The sequence below is a fragment of the Rhinoraja longicauda genome, chromosome 34, assembly GCF_053455715.1.
Source record: "Rhinoraja longicauda isolate Sanriku21f chromosome 34, sRhiLon1.1, whole genome shotgun sequence".
In the NCBI taxonomy this organism is placed as follows: Eukaryota; Metazoa; Chordata; class Chondrichthyes; order Rajiformes; family Arhynchobatidae; genus Rhinoraja; species Rhinoraja longicauda.
The window spans coordinates 24,194,530-24,208,577 of record NC_135986.1 but is presented as its reverse complement, the minus strand read 5'-3'; the positions used below and the strand labels follow the sequence as shown (position 1 = coordinate 24,208,577).

General features: G+C 51.4%; 1 protein-coding gene across 1 annotated transcript in view; it reads left to right on the top strand.

Moving 5' to 3' along the window:
• nxf1b (nuclear RNA export factor 1b) overlaps positions 1-12,766 on the top strand; it is a 98,073-nt gene extending 85,307 nt beyond the window's left edge. Inside the window, exons 16-21 of the mRNA XM_078427823.1 lie at positions 326-441; positions 1,743-1,785; positions 1,901-1,973; positions 3,651-3,833; positions 10,879-10,939; positions 12,443-12,766. Of these exons, the coding sequence (XP_078283949.1) occupies positions 326-441; positions 1,743-1,785; positions 1,901-1,973; positions 3,651-3,833; positions 10,879-10,939; positions 12,443-12,487 (521 nt within the window). The 3' untranslated portion in view covers positions 12,488-12,766. The remainder of the gene's footprint in view (positions 1-325; positions 442-1,742; positions 1,786-1,900; positions 1,974-3,650; positions 3,834-10,878; positions 10,940-12,442) is intronic.
• Positions 12,767-14,048: the final 1,282 nt, after the last annotated feature.

Genomic DNA, 14,048 nt, shown 5'->3' with positions numbered 1-14,048 from the left:
ATTGGCCTCCACTGCCTTCTGAGGCAGAGAATTCCACAGATTCACAACTCTCTGACTGAAAATATTTTTCCTCATCTCCGCTCTAAATGGCCGACCCTTTATTCTTAAACTGTGGCCCCCGGTTCTGGACTTCCCCAACATTGGGAACATGTTTCCTGCCTCTAGCGTGTCCAATGCCTTAATAATCTTGTTTGTTTCAATAAGATCCCCTCTCATCCTTTTAAATTGCAGTGTATACAAGCCTAGAGGAGTGAGTGGAATGGTCGTCTGTTTTTAAGTGCACGGATAATTTCCTTTACTGGCTGTTCTTTTGTTTTGCTGCCAGCACTGAGGGCGAGGTTGTTAAAGCACACCAGGCTAAACGTGGTGGCGTTTCTCAACGAGCTGCCAAAGACGCAGCACGACACAGCTTCCTTCGTGGTGGACGTCAGCACACAAACGGTGAGTGGAAGCGACGTTGGGCGGTCACGGTGGTGCAGCGGTGGAGTTGCCGCCCGACAGCGAATGCGGCGCCGGAGACCCGGGTTCCATCCCGACCACGGGTGCTGCCTGTCTGTACGGAGTTTGTACGTTCTCCCCGTGACCCACGTGGGCTTTTCCTCCGAGATCTTCGGTTTCCTCCCACACTCCCAAAGACGTGCAGGTTTGGGTTGGTAAATGTAAAAATTTACCCTAGTGGATGTAGGATAGTGTTAGTGTGCGGGGATCGCTGGTCGGCGCGGACCCGGTGGGCCAAAGGGCCAGTCTGAAGAAGGGTCTCGACCCGAAACGTCGCCCATTCCTTCTCTCCTGAGATGCTGCCTGACCCGCTGAGTTACTCTAGCATTTTGTGAATAAAGGGCCTGTTTCTGTGTTGTATCGCTAAACTAAACTGATGAGCTGCTTTTCCTGCACCGCGACCTCCTCGACTCAGTTCCCAGTGCTGCTCTTAAAACTTTGACGTGATAAAACTGAACTCTGGCAAACTGCTCTATCAGTGTAATTGATCAGTGCAGGCGGCCACGGTGGCGCAGCGGGTAGAGCTGCTGCCTGGCAGCGCCGGAGACCCGGGTTCCATCCCGACCACGGTTGGCACGTTCTCCCCGTGACCCGCGTGGGTTTCCCCCAAGATCTCCAGTTTCCTCCCACACTCCAAAGACGTCCAGGTATCTAGGTAAATTGGCTTGGTAAATGTTTTTTTAAACATTGTCCCTAGTGCGTGTAGGATAGTGTTAATGTGCGAGAGTCGGCACGGACACTGTTGTGACACTCGAGGTCGTTCGGCCCATTGAGTCAATGCCGGCTTACAGGGCGATCCACCTTTCCCCACTGTTCTCCTCTGCTCGCACTGCCCCATATTCCCATCAACTCAAGGGCCCCGGATAAGGGGAATTCTTTCTGAACCCCCATCGCTTAAACCAGGAGACGGCACCAACGGAAAGATTCCTAAACCCAGATCTTTCGTAAATCTTCAAGATCTTCGGTTTCCTCCCACACTCCAAAGACGTTCAGATTTGTAGGTAAATTGGCTTGGTATAAGTGTTAATTGTCCCTAGTGCGTGTAGGATGGTGTTAATGTGTGGGGATCGCTGGGCGGCGCGGACCCGGTGGGCGGAAGGGCCTGTTTCCGCGCTGTATCTCTCAACTAAACTAAACTGAACTGCTCCCCTAGATACCATTAAACATTGAAAGTGACTGCACCAACTCTTGCCTTGCAAAATAATGAACCACGCAAAATGACAACGTTTTCCTTTCTGTTTCAGAACACGCTGCTCTGTTTCACCGTGCATGGCGTTTTCAAAGAAGGTGCGTGCGTTTGCTCTGTTCAGCTTGGTCGAAATCTTTAGTTTTAAAAAAAAAATTGAGTTCTTGCAACGTCAAATCTTCTCCAAACTAAAAAAAAGCGTCAATTTATCCACAGTCGACAGTAAATCGAGGGAGTCCGTGAGGGCCTTCTCGAGGGTGTTCGTTGCCGTGCCTGCTGGGAACGCAGGGTAAGTGTGCAAATAATCGCTATCTCCCAGTGAGCTGTGGCATCTGTATACCAAAACTCTCATTTGTTTGTTTGTTTGTTTGTTTGTTCCTGAACCACAGCTAAAACGGTACACGATAGCGCGACAATTTTAGGCCCACCTTACTCACCGTCGTCCCTTTGGTGCTAATGGAAGAAGTCTCATTGAAATCGGTGTTATATTTTTAACGTTATTCACATTTTTAAAGTTTAAATCTATCTCTGAGGGAGGGGGGAGAGAGGGGTGGAGGGGGGGGATGTTGGATACGGAGGATTGAGGGGGATGGAGTGGGGAGAAGGGGAGGGAAGGGAAGGTGGAGGGGAGGAGAGGGTGCTGCACCAATGTAGGTTTGGGCCCAGCGGGTCCGCTTGGTCTAGTTATTCACATTTTAAAGTTTGAATCTATCTCTGAAAAGGGGCAGGGAGCCGACCCCTGTCCGGCCGTCGACTACCCGCTGCCTGGACCCGCGAGCGGCCATCTTGGCCAATAAATGTTCGGAGTCTTAACTTGACCATTAAGGTTCATTGCCCTGGCGGGCAGCACTGGGTTGGAGTTGCAGGGATGGGCCTGGCCAGGCGATGATGGTGGTGGTAGACACAAAATCCTGCAGTATCTCAGCAGGACAAGCAGCGTCTCCGGAGAGAAGGAACGGTTGAAGAAGGGTCTCGGCGTTTCGGGTCGATGCCCTTCTCACCCATTCCTTCTCACCAGAGACGCTGCCTGTTCCTGCTGAGTGACTCCAGCATTTTGTGTCCATCTTCGATTTAAACCAGCATGGAAAAACTTTTTCAGTCAGAGAGTTGTGAATCTGTGGAATTCTCTGCCTCAGAAGGCAGTGGAGGCCAATTCTCTGACTGCATTCAAGAGAGAGCTGGATAGAGCTCTTAAGGATAGCGGAGTCAGGGGGTATGGGGAGAAGGCAGGAACGGGGCACTGATGGAGAATGATCAGCCATGATCACATTGAATGGCGGTGCTGGCTCTTAGAGGATTAGATAGGCTAGATGCAGGAAAAATGTTCCCGATGTTGGGTTAGTCCAGAACCACGGGTCACAGTTTAAGGATAGTGGTCGGCCATTTTGGACCGAGATGAGGAAATATTTTTTCACCCAGAGAGTTGTGAATCTGTGTAATTCTCTGCCACAGAAGGCAGTGGAGGCCAATTCACTGGATGTTTTCAAGATAGTTAGATTTAGCTCTTCAGGCTAAGGGAATCAAGGGATATGGGGGGAAAAAGCCAGAACGGGGTACTGATTGAGAATGATCAGCCATGATCATATTGAATGGCGGTGCTGACTCGAAGGGCCTATTGTCTATGTTTCTATGTCTATTGTGCAGTTCTTTCCCACAGGTGTTGGTGGTGTTGACACTGAATAGAGTGATACAGTGTCGTTTGCCTCGGTGGGGGTCGAGCTGCCTGTCCGTGGGTGCGGGGGGAAGAGAGGGGAAGTTTTGTTGCCTCCATCACAGTGAGGGGGTGTTTGGAGTCACTGTGATGGATGTTTGTGTTGGGGTCGATCGGGTGTCCTGTGTTCTTTTCTTTTTTGCTGTGTTTTGTGCGACTGCTGAAATTTTGTTCGGTGTAAAAAGCCGAGTGACAATAAAGTGTTGTTAATGTTAATGTTAATGAATGCCTCCCTGTTCCCTTTGCTCTCCTCAGGCTGTGCATTGTGAACGACCAGCTTTTCATCAGGAACGCGACCACGGAGGAGATCCGCAAGGCCTTTGTGACCCCCGCGCCCACGCCGTCGAGCAGTCCCGTGCCCACCCTCACCGCCCCCCAACAGGAAATGCTGCAGGTGTTCTCCCAGCAGTCGAACATGAACATCGAGTGGTCGCAGAAGTGAGTGTTACACGCACCAGCTCTCCGAACTTGCTTTCCCTGTCATTTGGGGTCGTCGTCCCCCGTGACGTTAAACAAAGCGCTCGTTAGGATCAGGTCAACACAAAGCAGTGGCGGCACGGTTGCGCAGCGGTGGAGTTGCCGCCTTACAGCGATTGCAGCGCCGGAGACTCAGGTTCGATCGTGACTACGGGCGCCGTCTGTACGGAGTTTGTACGTTCTCCCCGTGACCTGCGTGGGTTTTCTCCGAGATCTTCGTTTCCTCCCACACTCCAAAGACGTGCGGGTGGGTAAATGTAAAAATTGTCCCTAGTGTGTGTAGGATGGTGTTAGTGTGCGGGGATCGCTGGGCGGCGCGGACCCGGTGGGCCGAAGGGCCTGTTTCCGCGCTGTATCTCTAAATCTAAATCTAAAAATCAAAGTGGAGCAACTGGTGGAGCTGCAGCATCTGGTAATGTGCATCAGCGACAACTAGTTAAATCCAGGCTCCGGTTATCACTCTCTCTGTAGCACTGTCATTTACACATCCTGTTTCAGTAGCAGACTGGGATAATCCCTTGAAGTGCCCTTAGGCAGAGGTGTAAATTGCACCATTGAAGGAGAACCAATACCATTTAGCCGCTGTCTGATGTACTTTGTAGGAAGGAACTGCAGGTGCTGGATTACACTGAAGATAGACACAAACATGCTGGAGTAACTCAGCGGGGACATGCGGCGTCTCTGGAGAGAAGGAATGGGTGACGTTTCGGGTCGAGAAATCTGAAGGGTCTCGACCCGAAACGTCACCCATTCCTTCTATCCAGAGATCCCTCTGGGTTACTCCAGCATTTTGTGTCTAGAGTCATAGAGTGATACAGTGTGGAAACAGGCCCTTCGACCCAACCTGGCCTCACCGGCCAAAATGTTCCCAGCTACGCTCGTCCCACCTGCCCGCGTTTGGTCCATATCCCTCCAAACCCGTCCTTTTGTCTCTCTGGTGTACTCTGCTCAATCAGGAAACAAAGGGTAGTCCAAACCAGCCAGCACAATGGCTTCAAAGATCGGCACAAAATGCTGGAGTAACTCAGCGGGATCCCTGGAGGAAAGGAAAAGATGACGTTTCGGGTCGATGCCCTTCTTCAGACTTCGGTTTAAACCAGCATTTGCGGTTCTTTCCTGCACCCATTCCTTCTCTCCAGAGGTGCTGCCTGACCCGCTGAGTTACTCCATCTTTTTGTGTCTATTTTCGGAGGATGAGGGGCGATCTTACAGAGGCGTGTAAAATCACGAGAGGAATAGATCGGGTAGACACACAGAGTCTCTTGTCCAGAGTAAGGGAATCGAGGACCAGAGGACATAGGTTTAAGGTGAGGGGAGGAAGGATTTAATAGGAACCCGAGGGGTCACTTTTTCACACAAAGGGTGGTGGGTGTATGGAACGAGGTAGGAACTATCCCAACGTTTAAGAAAGGGGTCGTTGCAGAACTCTCGTTGGAGAGAGGATAATTTCAATGTAGGCATACCTTGAGGAGGTGTTACAGTGGAGTATACAAAATGTGTAGGAAGGAACTGCAGGTGCCAGCTTACACCGAAGATAGACATAAAAAGTCACTCAACGGATCAGGCAGCATCTCTGGAGAAAAGGAATAGGTGATGTCTACATGGATAATATAAGAAAATAACTGCAGATACTGGTACAAATCGAAGGTATTTATTCACAAAATGCTGGAGTAACTCAGCAGGTCAGGCAGCATCTCAGGAGAGAAGGAATGGGTGATGTTTCGGGTCGAGACCCTTCTTCAGACTGATGTCAGGGGGGTGGGACAAAGGAAGGATATAGGTGGAGACAGGAAGATAGAGGGATATCTGGGAAGGGGGAGGGGGACAGAGGAACTATCTAAAGTTGGAGAAGTCGATGTTCATACCGCTGGGCTGCAAGCTGCCCAAGCGAAATATGAGGTGCTGTTCCTCCAATTTGCGGTGGACCTCATTATGGCACTGGAGGAGGCCCATGACAGAAAGGTCAGAGTGGGAGGGGGAGTTGAAGTGCTCGGCCACCGGGAGATCAGTTTGGCCAACGCGGACCGAGCGCAGGTGTTAAGCGAAGCGATCGCCGAGCCTGCGTTTGGTTTCGCCGATGGATAAGACAGGTTTAGAGGGATATGGGCCAAACGCAGGCAAGTGGGACTCGTGGAAATGGGAAATGTTGGTCCGTGTGTACAAGTAGGGCCGAAGGGCCTGATTCCATGCTGTATCACTCTGACGTTTCAGGTCGAGGCCCTTCTTCAAACGCAACGAACTTCAGTGTTGTCTCATTTTACTGATTAAAAATTGCCATTTGCAATGAAACAGTGCGAAACCTCAGAGTTTGTGGATCTTCTGGAGTCTGGCCATTCGTGCCACGGGTCTGTTCGTGCGCGCTGTCCTGAAGGGCATCATGTGCCACTTTCTCACCCACTCCCTACACACGGTGGCGCAGCGGTAGAGTTGCAGCCTTACAGCGCCGGAGACCCGGGTTCCATCCCGACTACGGCCGCTGTCTGTGCGGAGTTTGTACGTTCTCCCCGTGACCTGCGTGGGTTTTCTCCGAGATCTTCGGTTTCCTCCCACACTCCAAAGACGTGCGGGTTTGTAGGTGAGCTGGCTTTGGTCAAATTGTAAATTGTCCCGAGTGTGTATGGGATAGTGCTAGTGTGCGGGGATCGCTGGTCGGTGCCGACTCGGTGGGCCGAAGGGCCTGTTTCTGCACTGTATCTCTAAACAAACTAAACTGAATTTACAGAGGTATTTATTCACAAAATGCTGGAGTAACTCAGCAGGTCAGGCAGCATCTCAGGAGAGAAGGAATGGGCGACGTTTCGGGTCGAGACGTCACCCATTCCTTCTCTCCTGAGATGCTGCCTGACCTGCTGAGTTACTCCAGCATTTTGTGAATAAATACCTTCGATTTGTACCAGCATCTGCAGTTATTTTCTTAAATTTACAGAGGGCTAATTAACCTACAAACCCTTTCTTAATGTCTTTGTTTTTGCAATGTGGGAGGAAACCGGAGCACCCAGGAGGAAACACACTTGGTTGCAGGGAGAACGTGCAAACTCCACACAGACAATTTGAGGGTTTTTTTTAAATGAGGAGATCTCCTTCTTCTTGCGTTTGAGGCAGCAGAAGTTATGAAGCTGCTTCTGCTTCTGCTTCTGCTGTCTCTGTTGTCGTTCGCCTGGCTGAGTGAGGTCAGTCAACAGGGCTCACCACGAGGAGGTCGACAATGTCAGCCCCAAATTAGGAGATGCAGACCCCCACACACAAACAGTTCAAATAAAACTTCTTTAGGGAATTTAGTGGACAGATTTCATAGATATTTTAACTGCTAGTGCTGTTGGACCTTGCCAGCTTTAACTTCCATGCCCTATGAAATGTTGAGCAGATCCATCAGTGGGATTGTTACCAGGTTAAAAAAGGTGGCAGGCTAATGCAGGCCTGGATCTGCAGAAAACAGTATTTTAGTTTATAGCTTTTTTGTTACGTTTTAGAGATACAGCGCGGAAACAGGCCCTTCAGCCCACCGGGTCCACAGCGATCTGCCCGTACACTAACACTACCCTGCACACACCGGGGCAATTTTACATTTTGTACCAAGCTAATTAACCTACAAACCTGCACATCTTTGGAGTGTGGGAGGACAATAGACAATAGGTGCAGGAGGAGGCCATTCGGCCCTTCGAGCCAGCACCACCATTCAATGTGATCATAGCTGATCATTCACAATCAGTACCCCCGTTCCTGCCTTCTCCCCATACCCCCTGACTCCGCTATCCTAAAGAGCTCTATCTAGCTCTCTCTTGAATGAATTCAGAGAATTGGCCTCCACTGCCTTCTGAGGCAGAGAATTCCACAGATTTACAACTCTCTGACTGAAAAAGTTTTTCCTCATCTCCGTTCTAAGTGGCCTACCCTTTATTCTTAAACTGTGGCCCCTTGTTCTGGACTCCCCCAACATTGGGAACATGTTTCCTACCTCTAACGTGTCCAACCCCATAATAATCTTATACGTTTCGATAAGATCCCCTCTCATCCTTCTAAATTCCGGCGTATACAAGCCTAGTCGCTCCAGTCTTTCAACATACGACAGTCCCGCCATTCCGGGAATTGACCTAGTTAATTCTGAGGAAATCGAAGATCTTGGAGGAAACCCACGCAGGTCACGGGGAGAACGTACAGACAAGGGCCCGCGGTCAGGATGGAGCCCGGGGGTCTGTGGAGCTGTGAGGCAGCAACGTGGAGTCACTCAGCGGCTCAGCAATGCTGGGGGAACTCGGCGGGTCAGGCTGCGGCTGTGGTGGGGGAAGTGAACGCACGGCATTTCTGGTGAGGACTCTTCCAAAGACCGAAGAAGGGTCCTGACCCGAACCGCCGCCTGTCCATTCCCTTCCGCAGATGCTGCCCGACCCGCGGAGCTTCTCCAGCAGTTTGGGATTCCACCATTTGCAGCCTCTCCCATCCTTGATCTGCAGAGCCTGTTCAATGTCAGCAAATTAATTGACAAAAGAATGGAAAACGAATGGGCCTCTGCTTATCTTCGAGTGAGATTCATCAACGTAGATTACATTTCCAAACTGGAGGCTTGGTGTGTCTAATAATTGACAAGCTGCCGTTTCAGCAAAGGTCTGACCACAATGAGGTCTTTGAAGTGGGAGTTCAGAATCGGCACCAGTGTGAATGGTCCCAGTATCTGTAGCTGATAGACAACGATATGATCTGTTTGCTACTGCTTGATCACCCTGCTGACCAACCTGTGCTGGAAGAAGGGCAACCATCACACTGGATCAAACCCCCCCATCTCAAGTCCATTGGCCACATCTACTTTGATTCACGTTCGTGCAAGTGTTTAGTTTAGAGATACAACGCAGACACGGGCCTTTTGGCCCACTGAGTCCGCACCGGCCAGTGATCCCCGCACACCAGCACCATCCAACACACACTAGGCCCATGCACAATGTTGCCCAAGCCAATTGACCTTCAAACCCGTACGTCTTTGGAGTGTGGGAGGAAACCGGAGCACCCGGAGGAAACCCACGGGGAGAACGTACAAACTCCGTACAGACAGCGCCCAAGGTCAGAATCGAACCAGGGTCTCTGGTGCTGTAAGATAGCAACTCTACCACTGCGCCGCTCGATGCTAGAACAAGGTGAACCTTCGCACTGGACCCAACCCCCATCTCGGGTCCAGTCGCCGCATTGCGTTTCCATACGTGTCCGTACAAATTAACGGTTGTGGACTATTGAATGGGGCTGCACTGTGTGGGATGCTGAAAGCAAAGACATTGAAGGATCACAAGACACTGTGATTCCAAGGGGGATCAAGCTTGGAGTCTAACTACCACAGGGAGGTTACAATGGTGCAGCGGCTGGGCGGCACAGTTGCGCAGCGGTAGAGTTGCTGCCGTACAGCGCCAGAGACCCGGGTTCCATCCTGACCACGGTGACATCTGTACGGAGTTTGTACCTTCTCCCCGTGACCTGCGAGGGTTTTCTCCCACATTCCAAAGATCTACAGATTTCGTAGATTAATTGACTTCTGCAAATTGTCAAGTTTATGACAAAAGCAAAAATCTAACTCTCTCTTATACACTCTCTTATAGTGTATAAGTTTATGACAATAAACTTATACACTATAAGACAGAGTTAGATTTTTGCTTTTTCGTTCTTAGGGCTAGCGGATTCAAGGGATACGGGGAGAAAGCAGGAACGGGGTACTGATTGTGGATGATCAGTCGTGCTCACATTGAATGGCGGTGCTGGCTCGGATGGCCAAATGGCCGCCTCCTGCACCTATTTTCTATGTTTCTCGGTCGGAACTCGTGTGAACAGGTGAATGCTGGTCGGCGCGGACTCGGTGGGCGGAAGGGGCTGTATCTGCTCTATATCTCAAGTCGACAGTGGGGTGCGGGGGAGATGATTACGAGCAATGTCCTAATCGCTAACAATAAAATGGTTTGGAGCTGTCAAAATCCATTGACCCTTCTATAGTTTCAATGAGCAAACAGAGGCCTGGAGCATCAAAGCTTAGTGGCAACGTCACACGGTCAGGTTGAGAGCCAAGTGCCCATCTGCACTTTGGAGGCAGTGTTGAGTAGAGATCAGATGGGAAACAAAGTGCTGGAGGAATTCAGTGGATCAGACAGCATCAACTTAGAGGTAACAGCACAGAAACAGGCCCACCGAGTCCACACAGACCAGCAATCACCCCACACACCAGCACCATCCTACACATTAGAATCAGAATCCCCTTTATTCTCATCCAGAAAAACAAGTCTTTTGGGCGAAATTCCATCACACACAGTGCAACAATAAGAGCAATAAAAATAAGCAACAACACGCACACACACAATCACAAACCAACACAAAACAAAAACTAAACATCCATCACAGTGAGTCTCCTCCAGTCACCTCCTCACTGTGATGGAAGGTCAGAATGTCTGCACTCTTCCCCTGCCGTCTTCTCCCGCAGTCAGACTGTTGGAGTTGCCACGTCGCGGCGGTCGGGACTCCCGACATTGAAGCCCCCGCCGGGCGGAGAAAACCCCACGGCCTATTTCAGGCCCCGCCGGACGGTGAAAGGTCCGCAGCGGGCCGACCCAAGCCCCGCGACTCGTGGCGGGCGAAGACGCTGCCGCTGCCGGTGCGTCCTTAGGGCCAATTACAATTTTAAATTACAATTAGGGACAATTTACAATTTTTACCGAAGCCAATTAACCTACAAACCTGCAGGTCTTTGGAGTGTGGGAGGAAGCCGGTGCACCCGGAGAAAACCCACGCAGGTCACGGGAAGAACGTGCAAACCTTGTACAAGTGGAGGGAATGGATAGGTGTTGTTTCTGGGTCGGGATCCTTCTTTGGACTGATGGAGTCGGGGTGGGGGGGGTAAAAGCTGAAGAAGAACATGAACCAAGTTAAACAGATCTCTGCCTGCACGTGACCAATATCCCTCCGTTCTCTGTACGTCCAGGTGCCTATCGAAACATCTGTGCCGCTCCAAGCAGCTTTGATTGTCCATTTTGTTTCCTAGATGTCTGCAAGACAACGAGTGGGATTTCAGTCAGGCTGCGCGAATCTTCACACAGCTCAAGGTTAGTTTACTAAAATGTCGGGGGCGGAGAAATGGAAACCATAATCATCTGCAAAGATGCACTCTCTCTCTCTCTCTCTCTCTCTCTCTCTCAGGTAAAACCCAGGGCTCGGTTTGTTTCTCCCCCTCCCTCCGTCACGTGCAGACGGAGACCGTGCGGGAGTTGGTTCCTGGTGCCGGGGGTCGAGCCCTGGGGTGTAGGTCAGAACTAGTCTGCGCGCTGGTCACAGCGGAATTGGTGGGTGGAAGATGCAGATAACGGGAATAACGTTTAGTGCCAGATAAAGCCAGCAAAGTCTGTTCAAAGATGGGCCGAATGGCCTAATTCTGCTCCTATCACCTATAGCTTTATCGTAGTTCAGGACCTCTCTCGGATTGTGGTAGGACGGTTCAGTTGCCTGATAACAGCCGGGAAGAAACCGTCCCTGAATCTGGAGGTGTGCGTGTTCACACTTCTGTGCCTCTTGCCCGATGGGGAGAGGGGAGAAGAGGGAGCGGCCGGGGGTGAGACTGGTCCGTGATTGTGCTGCTGGCCTTGCCGAGGCAGCGTGGGGTGTGGATGGAGTCGATGGAAGGGAGGTTGGTTTGTGTGATGTTTATGGGGAGAAGGCAGGAGAATGGGGCTAGCACGCAACAAAAGGCTTTTTCACTGTACCTCGGTACACGTGACACTGAACTGAACTAAAGATAGACGCAAAATGCTGGAGTAACTCAGCGGGACAGGCAGCATCTCTGGAGAGAAGGAATGGGTGACGCTTCGGGTCGAGACCCTTCTTCAGATTTCTCGACCCAAATCGCCACCCATTCCTTCTCTCCAGAGATGCTGCCTGTCCCGCTGAGTTACTCCAGCGTTTTTTGTAGGGTTGCCAACTGTCCCGTATTAGCCGGGACATCCCGTATTTCGGGCTAAATTGGTTTGTCCCGTACGGGATCGCCCTTGTCCCCGTATTAGGCCCGGGGGGTGCTGCAGGCCCGGACACTGTAGGCCCGGAAACTGCAGGCCCCGACACTGTAGGCCCGGACACTGCAGGCCCCGACACTGAAGGCACGGACACTGTAGGCACGGACATGCAGGCCCGGACATTGTAGGCCCAGGTGCCGCCTAACTGAGGTTGCATCGCATCCCGCCTGCCAGCCCAGGCGGCCGCCATTGGTGGAGCGGGAGCACGTGGCCGCTGGCTGGGTGAGGTCACTTTTTGTCCCTTATTTGCGGTCTGCAGACGCCTCTGGCTCGCCTCAATGGAGCTGCAGGTCTAAAAGACATACGACAGAAGAAGTCCCTTATTTGGGAGTGAGATAGTTGGCAACCCCTAATTTTGTGTCTATCTTCGGTTTAAACCAGCATCTGCACTTCCTTCCTACAGAAGTAGGTTAGTCGCGAGTTTTTTCTCACTCTCTCTCTCTCTCTCTCTCTCTCTTTATCTCCTGAGCTTTGTTGCCTGTGAACAGTCTCTTCAGCCATCCTGCAAACTGTTTTTGTGCTCTGAACTGTGCTCTCTTTCAGGCCGAAGGCAAAATTCCTGAAATAGCGTTTGTGAAGCAGCTATGAAGACAGACAGTGTTACACTACCCTTCCAGCCTCAGCCAGAGCTCTGGGGAGTCTCCATCTAGGACCCAACCCCCACCTAAACGATATTCAAGTACAATGTGAAAGCCTTTTGCCATCTTAGTCCCGCCACTTTTCTCGCGCTCTGCCGTTCTCATTTCCTAGGACTAGCTTCGTGGATGTTTGTTAAAAACTTTAGTGTACTTTTTTCTTTTTTTTTTTGAATTGTGTAAAGTCTTTGCGTAAGGTGCCAGTGTTCTCAAATATATTTTTTGTATGGAGTGGGAGGTTGGGTTGGGGGTTGAGGGTTGGGGCCAGGGTTGGAGGGGGGGTGTTAAGAACATTGAGGGAGGGAGGGGGGGGGGGTTAGAGTTGGGGCTGTGGAAGGGGAGGCAAAGTCTTGGATCCTTGAAGGGGAGGGGAGGGGAGGAGAGGGGGTGGGGTTGGTGTGGGTGGGTTGGGGTCCTAAAGGGGGCAGAGCTTTTAGGGGGAGGGAGTGGAAAGGTGGGGTGGAGGCTTTGGAGGGGGAGGGAGGGGAAAGGTGGGGTGGAGGCTTTGGAGGGGGAGGGAGGGGAAAGGTGGGGTGGAGGCTTTGGAGGGGGAGGGAGTGGAAGCAGGGCTAAGTTTTCAACTTTGAGAGTAAGCGCATTTGTCTGCGGCTGCCTCCTTTAAGAGCGGCCGGTGAAGCTCCAAACGGGGGTGGTTGTATGACCCCAGCCTCAGACCACTGCTGCTCTCTCAGTCTGAACAGGCAGATCCACAGCCTCTGTTCCTGAGATCTCCAACCAGACTCTCCCTTCCTCTCCCTCCCTCCCTCTCCCTCTCCCTCTCCCCTCCCTCCCTCCCTCTCCCTCTCCCCTCCCTCTCCCCCTCTCCCTCCCTCACTCTCCCTTGCCCCCTCTCTCCTTCCCTCTCTCCCTGTCTCCCCCCCCCCGACCTTTGCTGAACCCCCTGCCCAGCACACAGCGAACGACCTTGTATAACAGCGCTGCCTTTTGTTCGGTGCCGCACTGTCGAAGGCCCAAACGCATTTCTGTAGGAGCCTCCACTTCCATGTCGTGTCCCTGCACCAACTTTTCCCCCACTCTTCAAACGCAGCCACCAAAATGTGTTTTGAGTTTTTCAACCCCAAAAGTGACAATGCATCTCCTTATTTTGTACCCCGATAATCCATCACTGCTGTTCCTTCCCACTGAACCGAGAGAAAGACACCCCAATGTTAATAGAAAGGAGCTTTACACCAAAGCAAAATACTGAGGCGAGAAAGCTTCAGACGGGTAGGTTTGTGCTGGGTGAGTTTTTCTAACGGGAGGCCGGTATTTATGGAGGTTTATCATAGGAGGCGGAGAGATGTACAGAAAATGTAAGCCCACTCTTCGCCCCATTGCCTGGGACTTCAAACGCCCAATAACTGGACTATCTTGACATTTCATTCCGATTGACTTGAAAACTCAACATTGAGCTACGTTCTTCCTTGAAAAAAATCTCAACAGTGCAAACGTTTCGGTGCACCGTTAACAGTTTTTCCAACGGCCCACCTTGGTCCGATCCGTGGCTGGAGTCT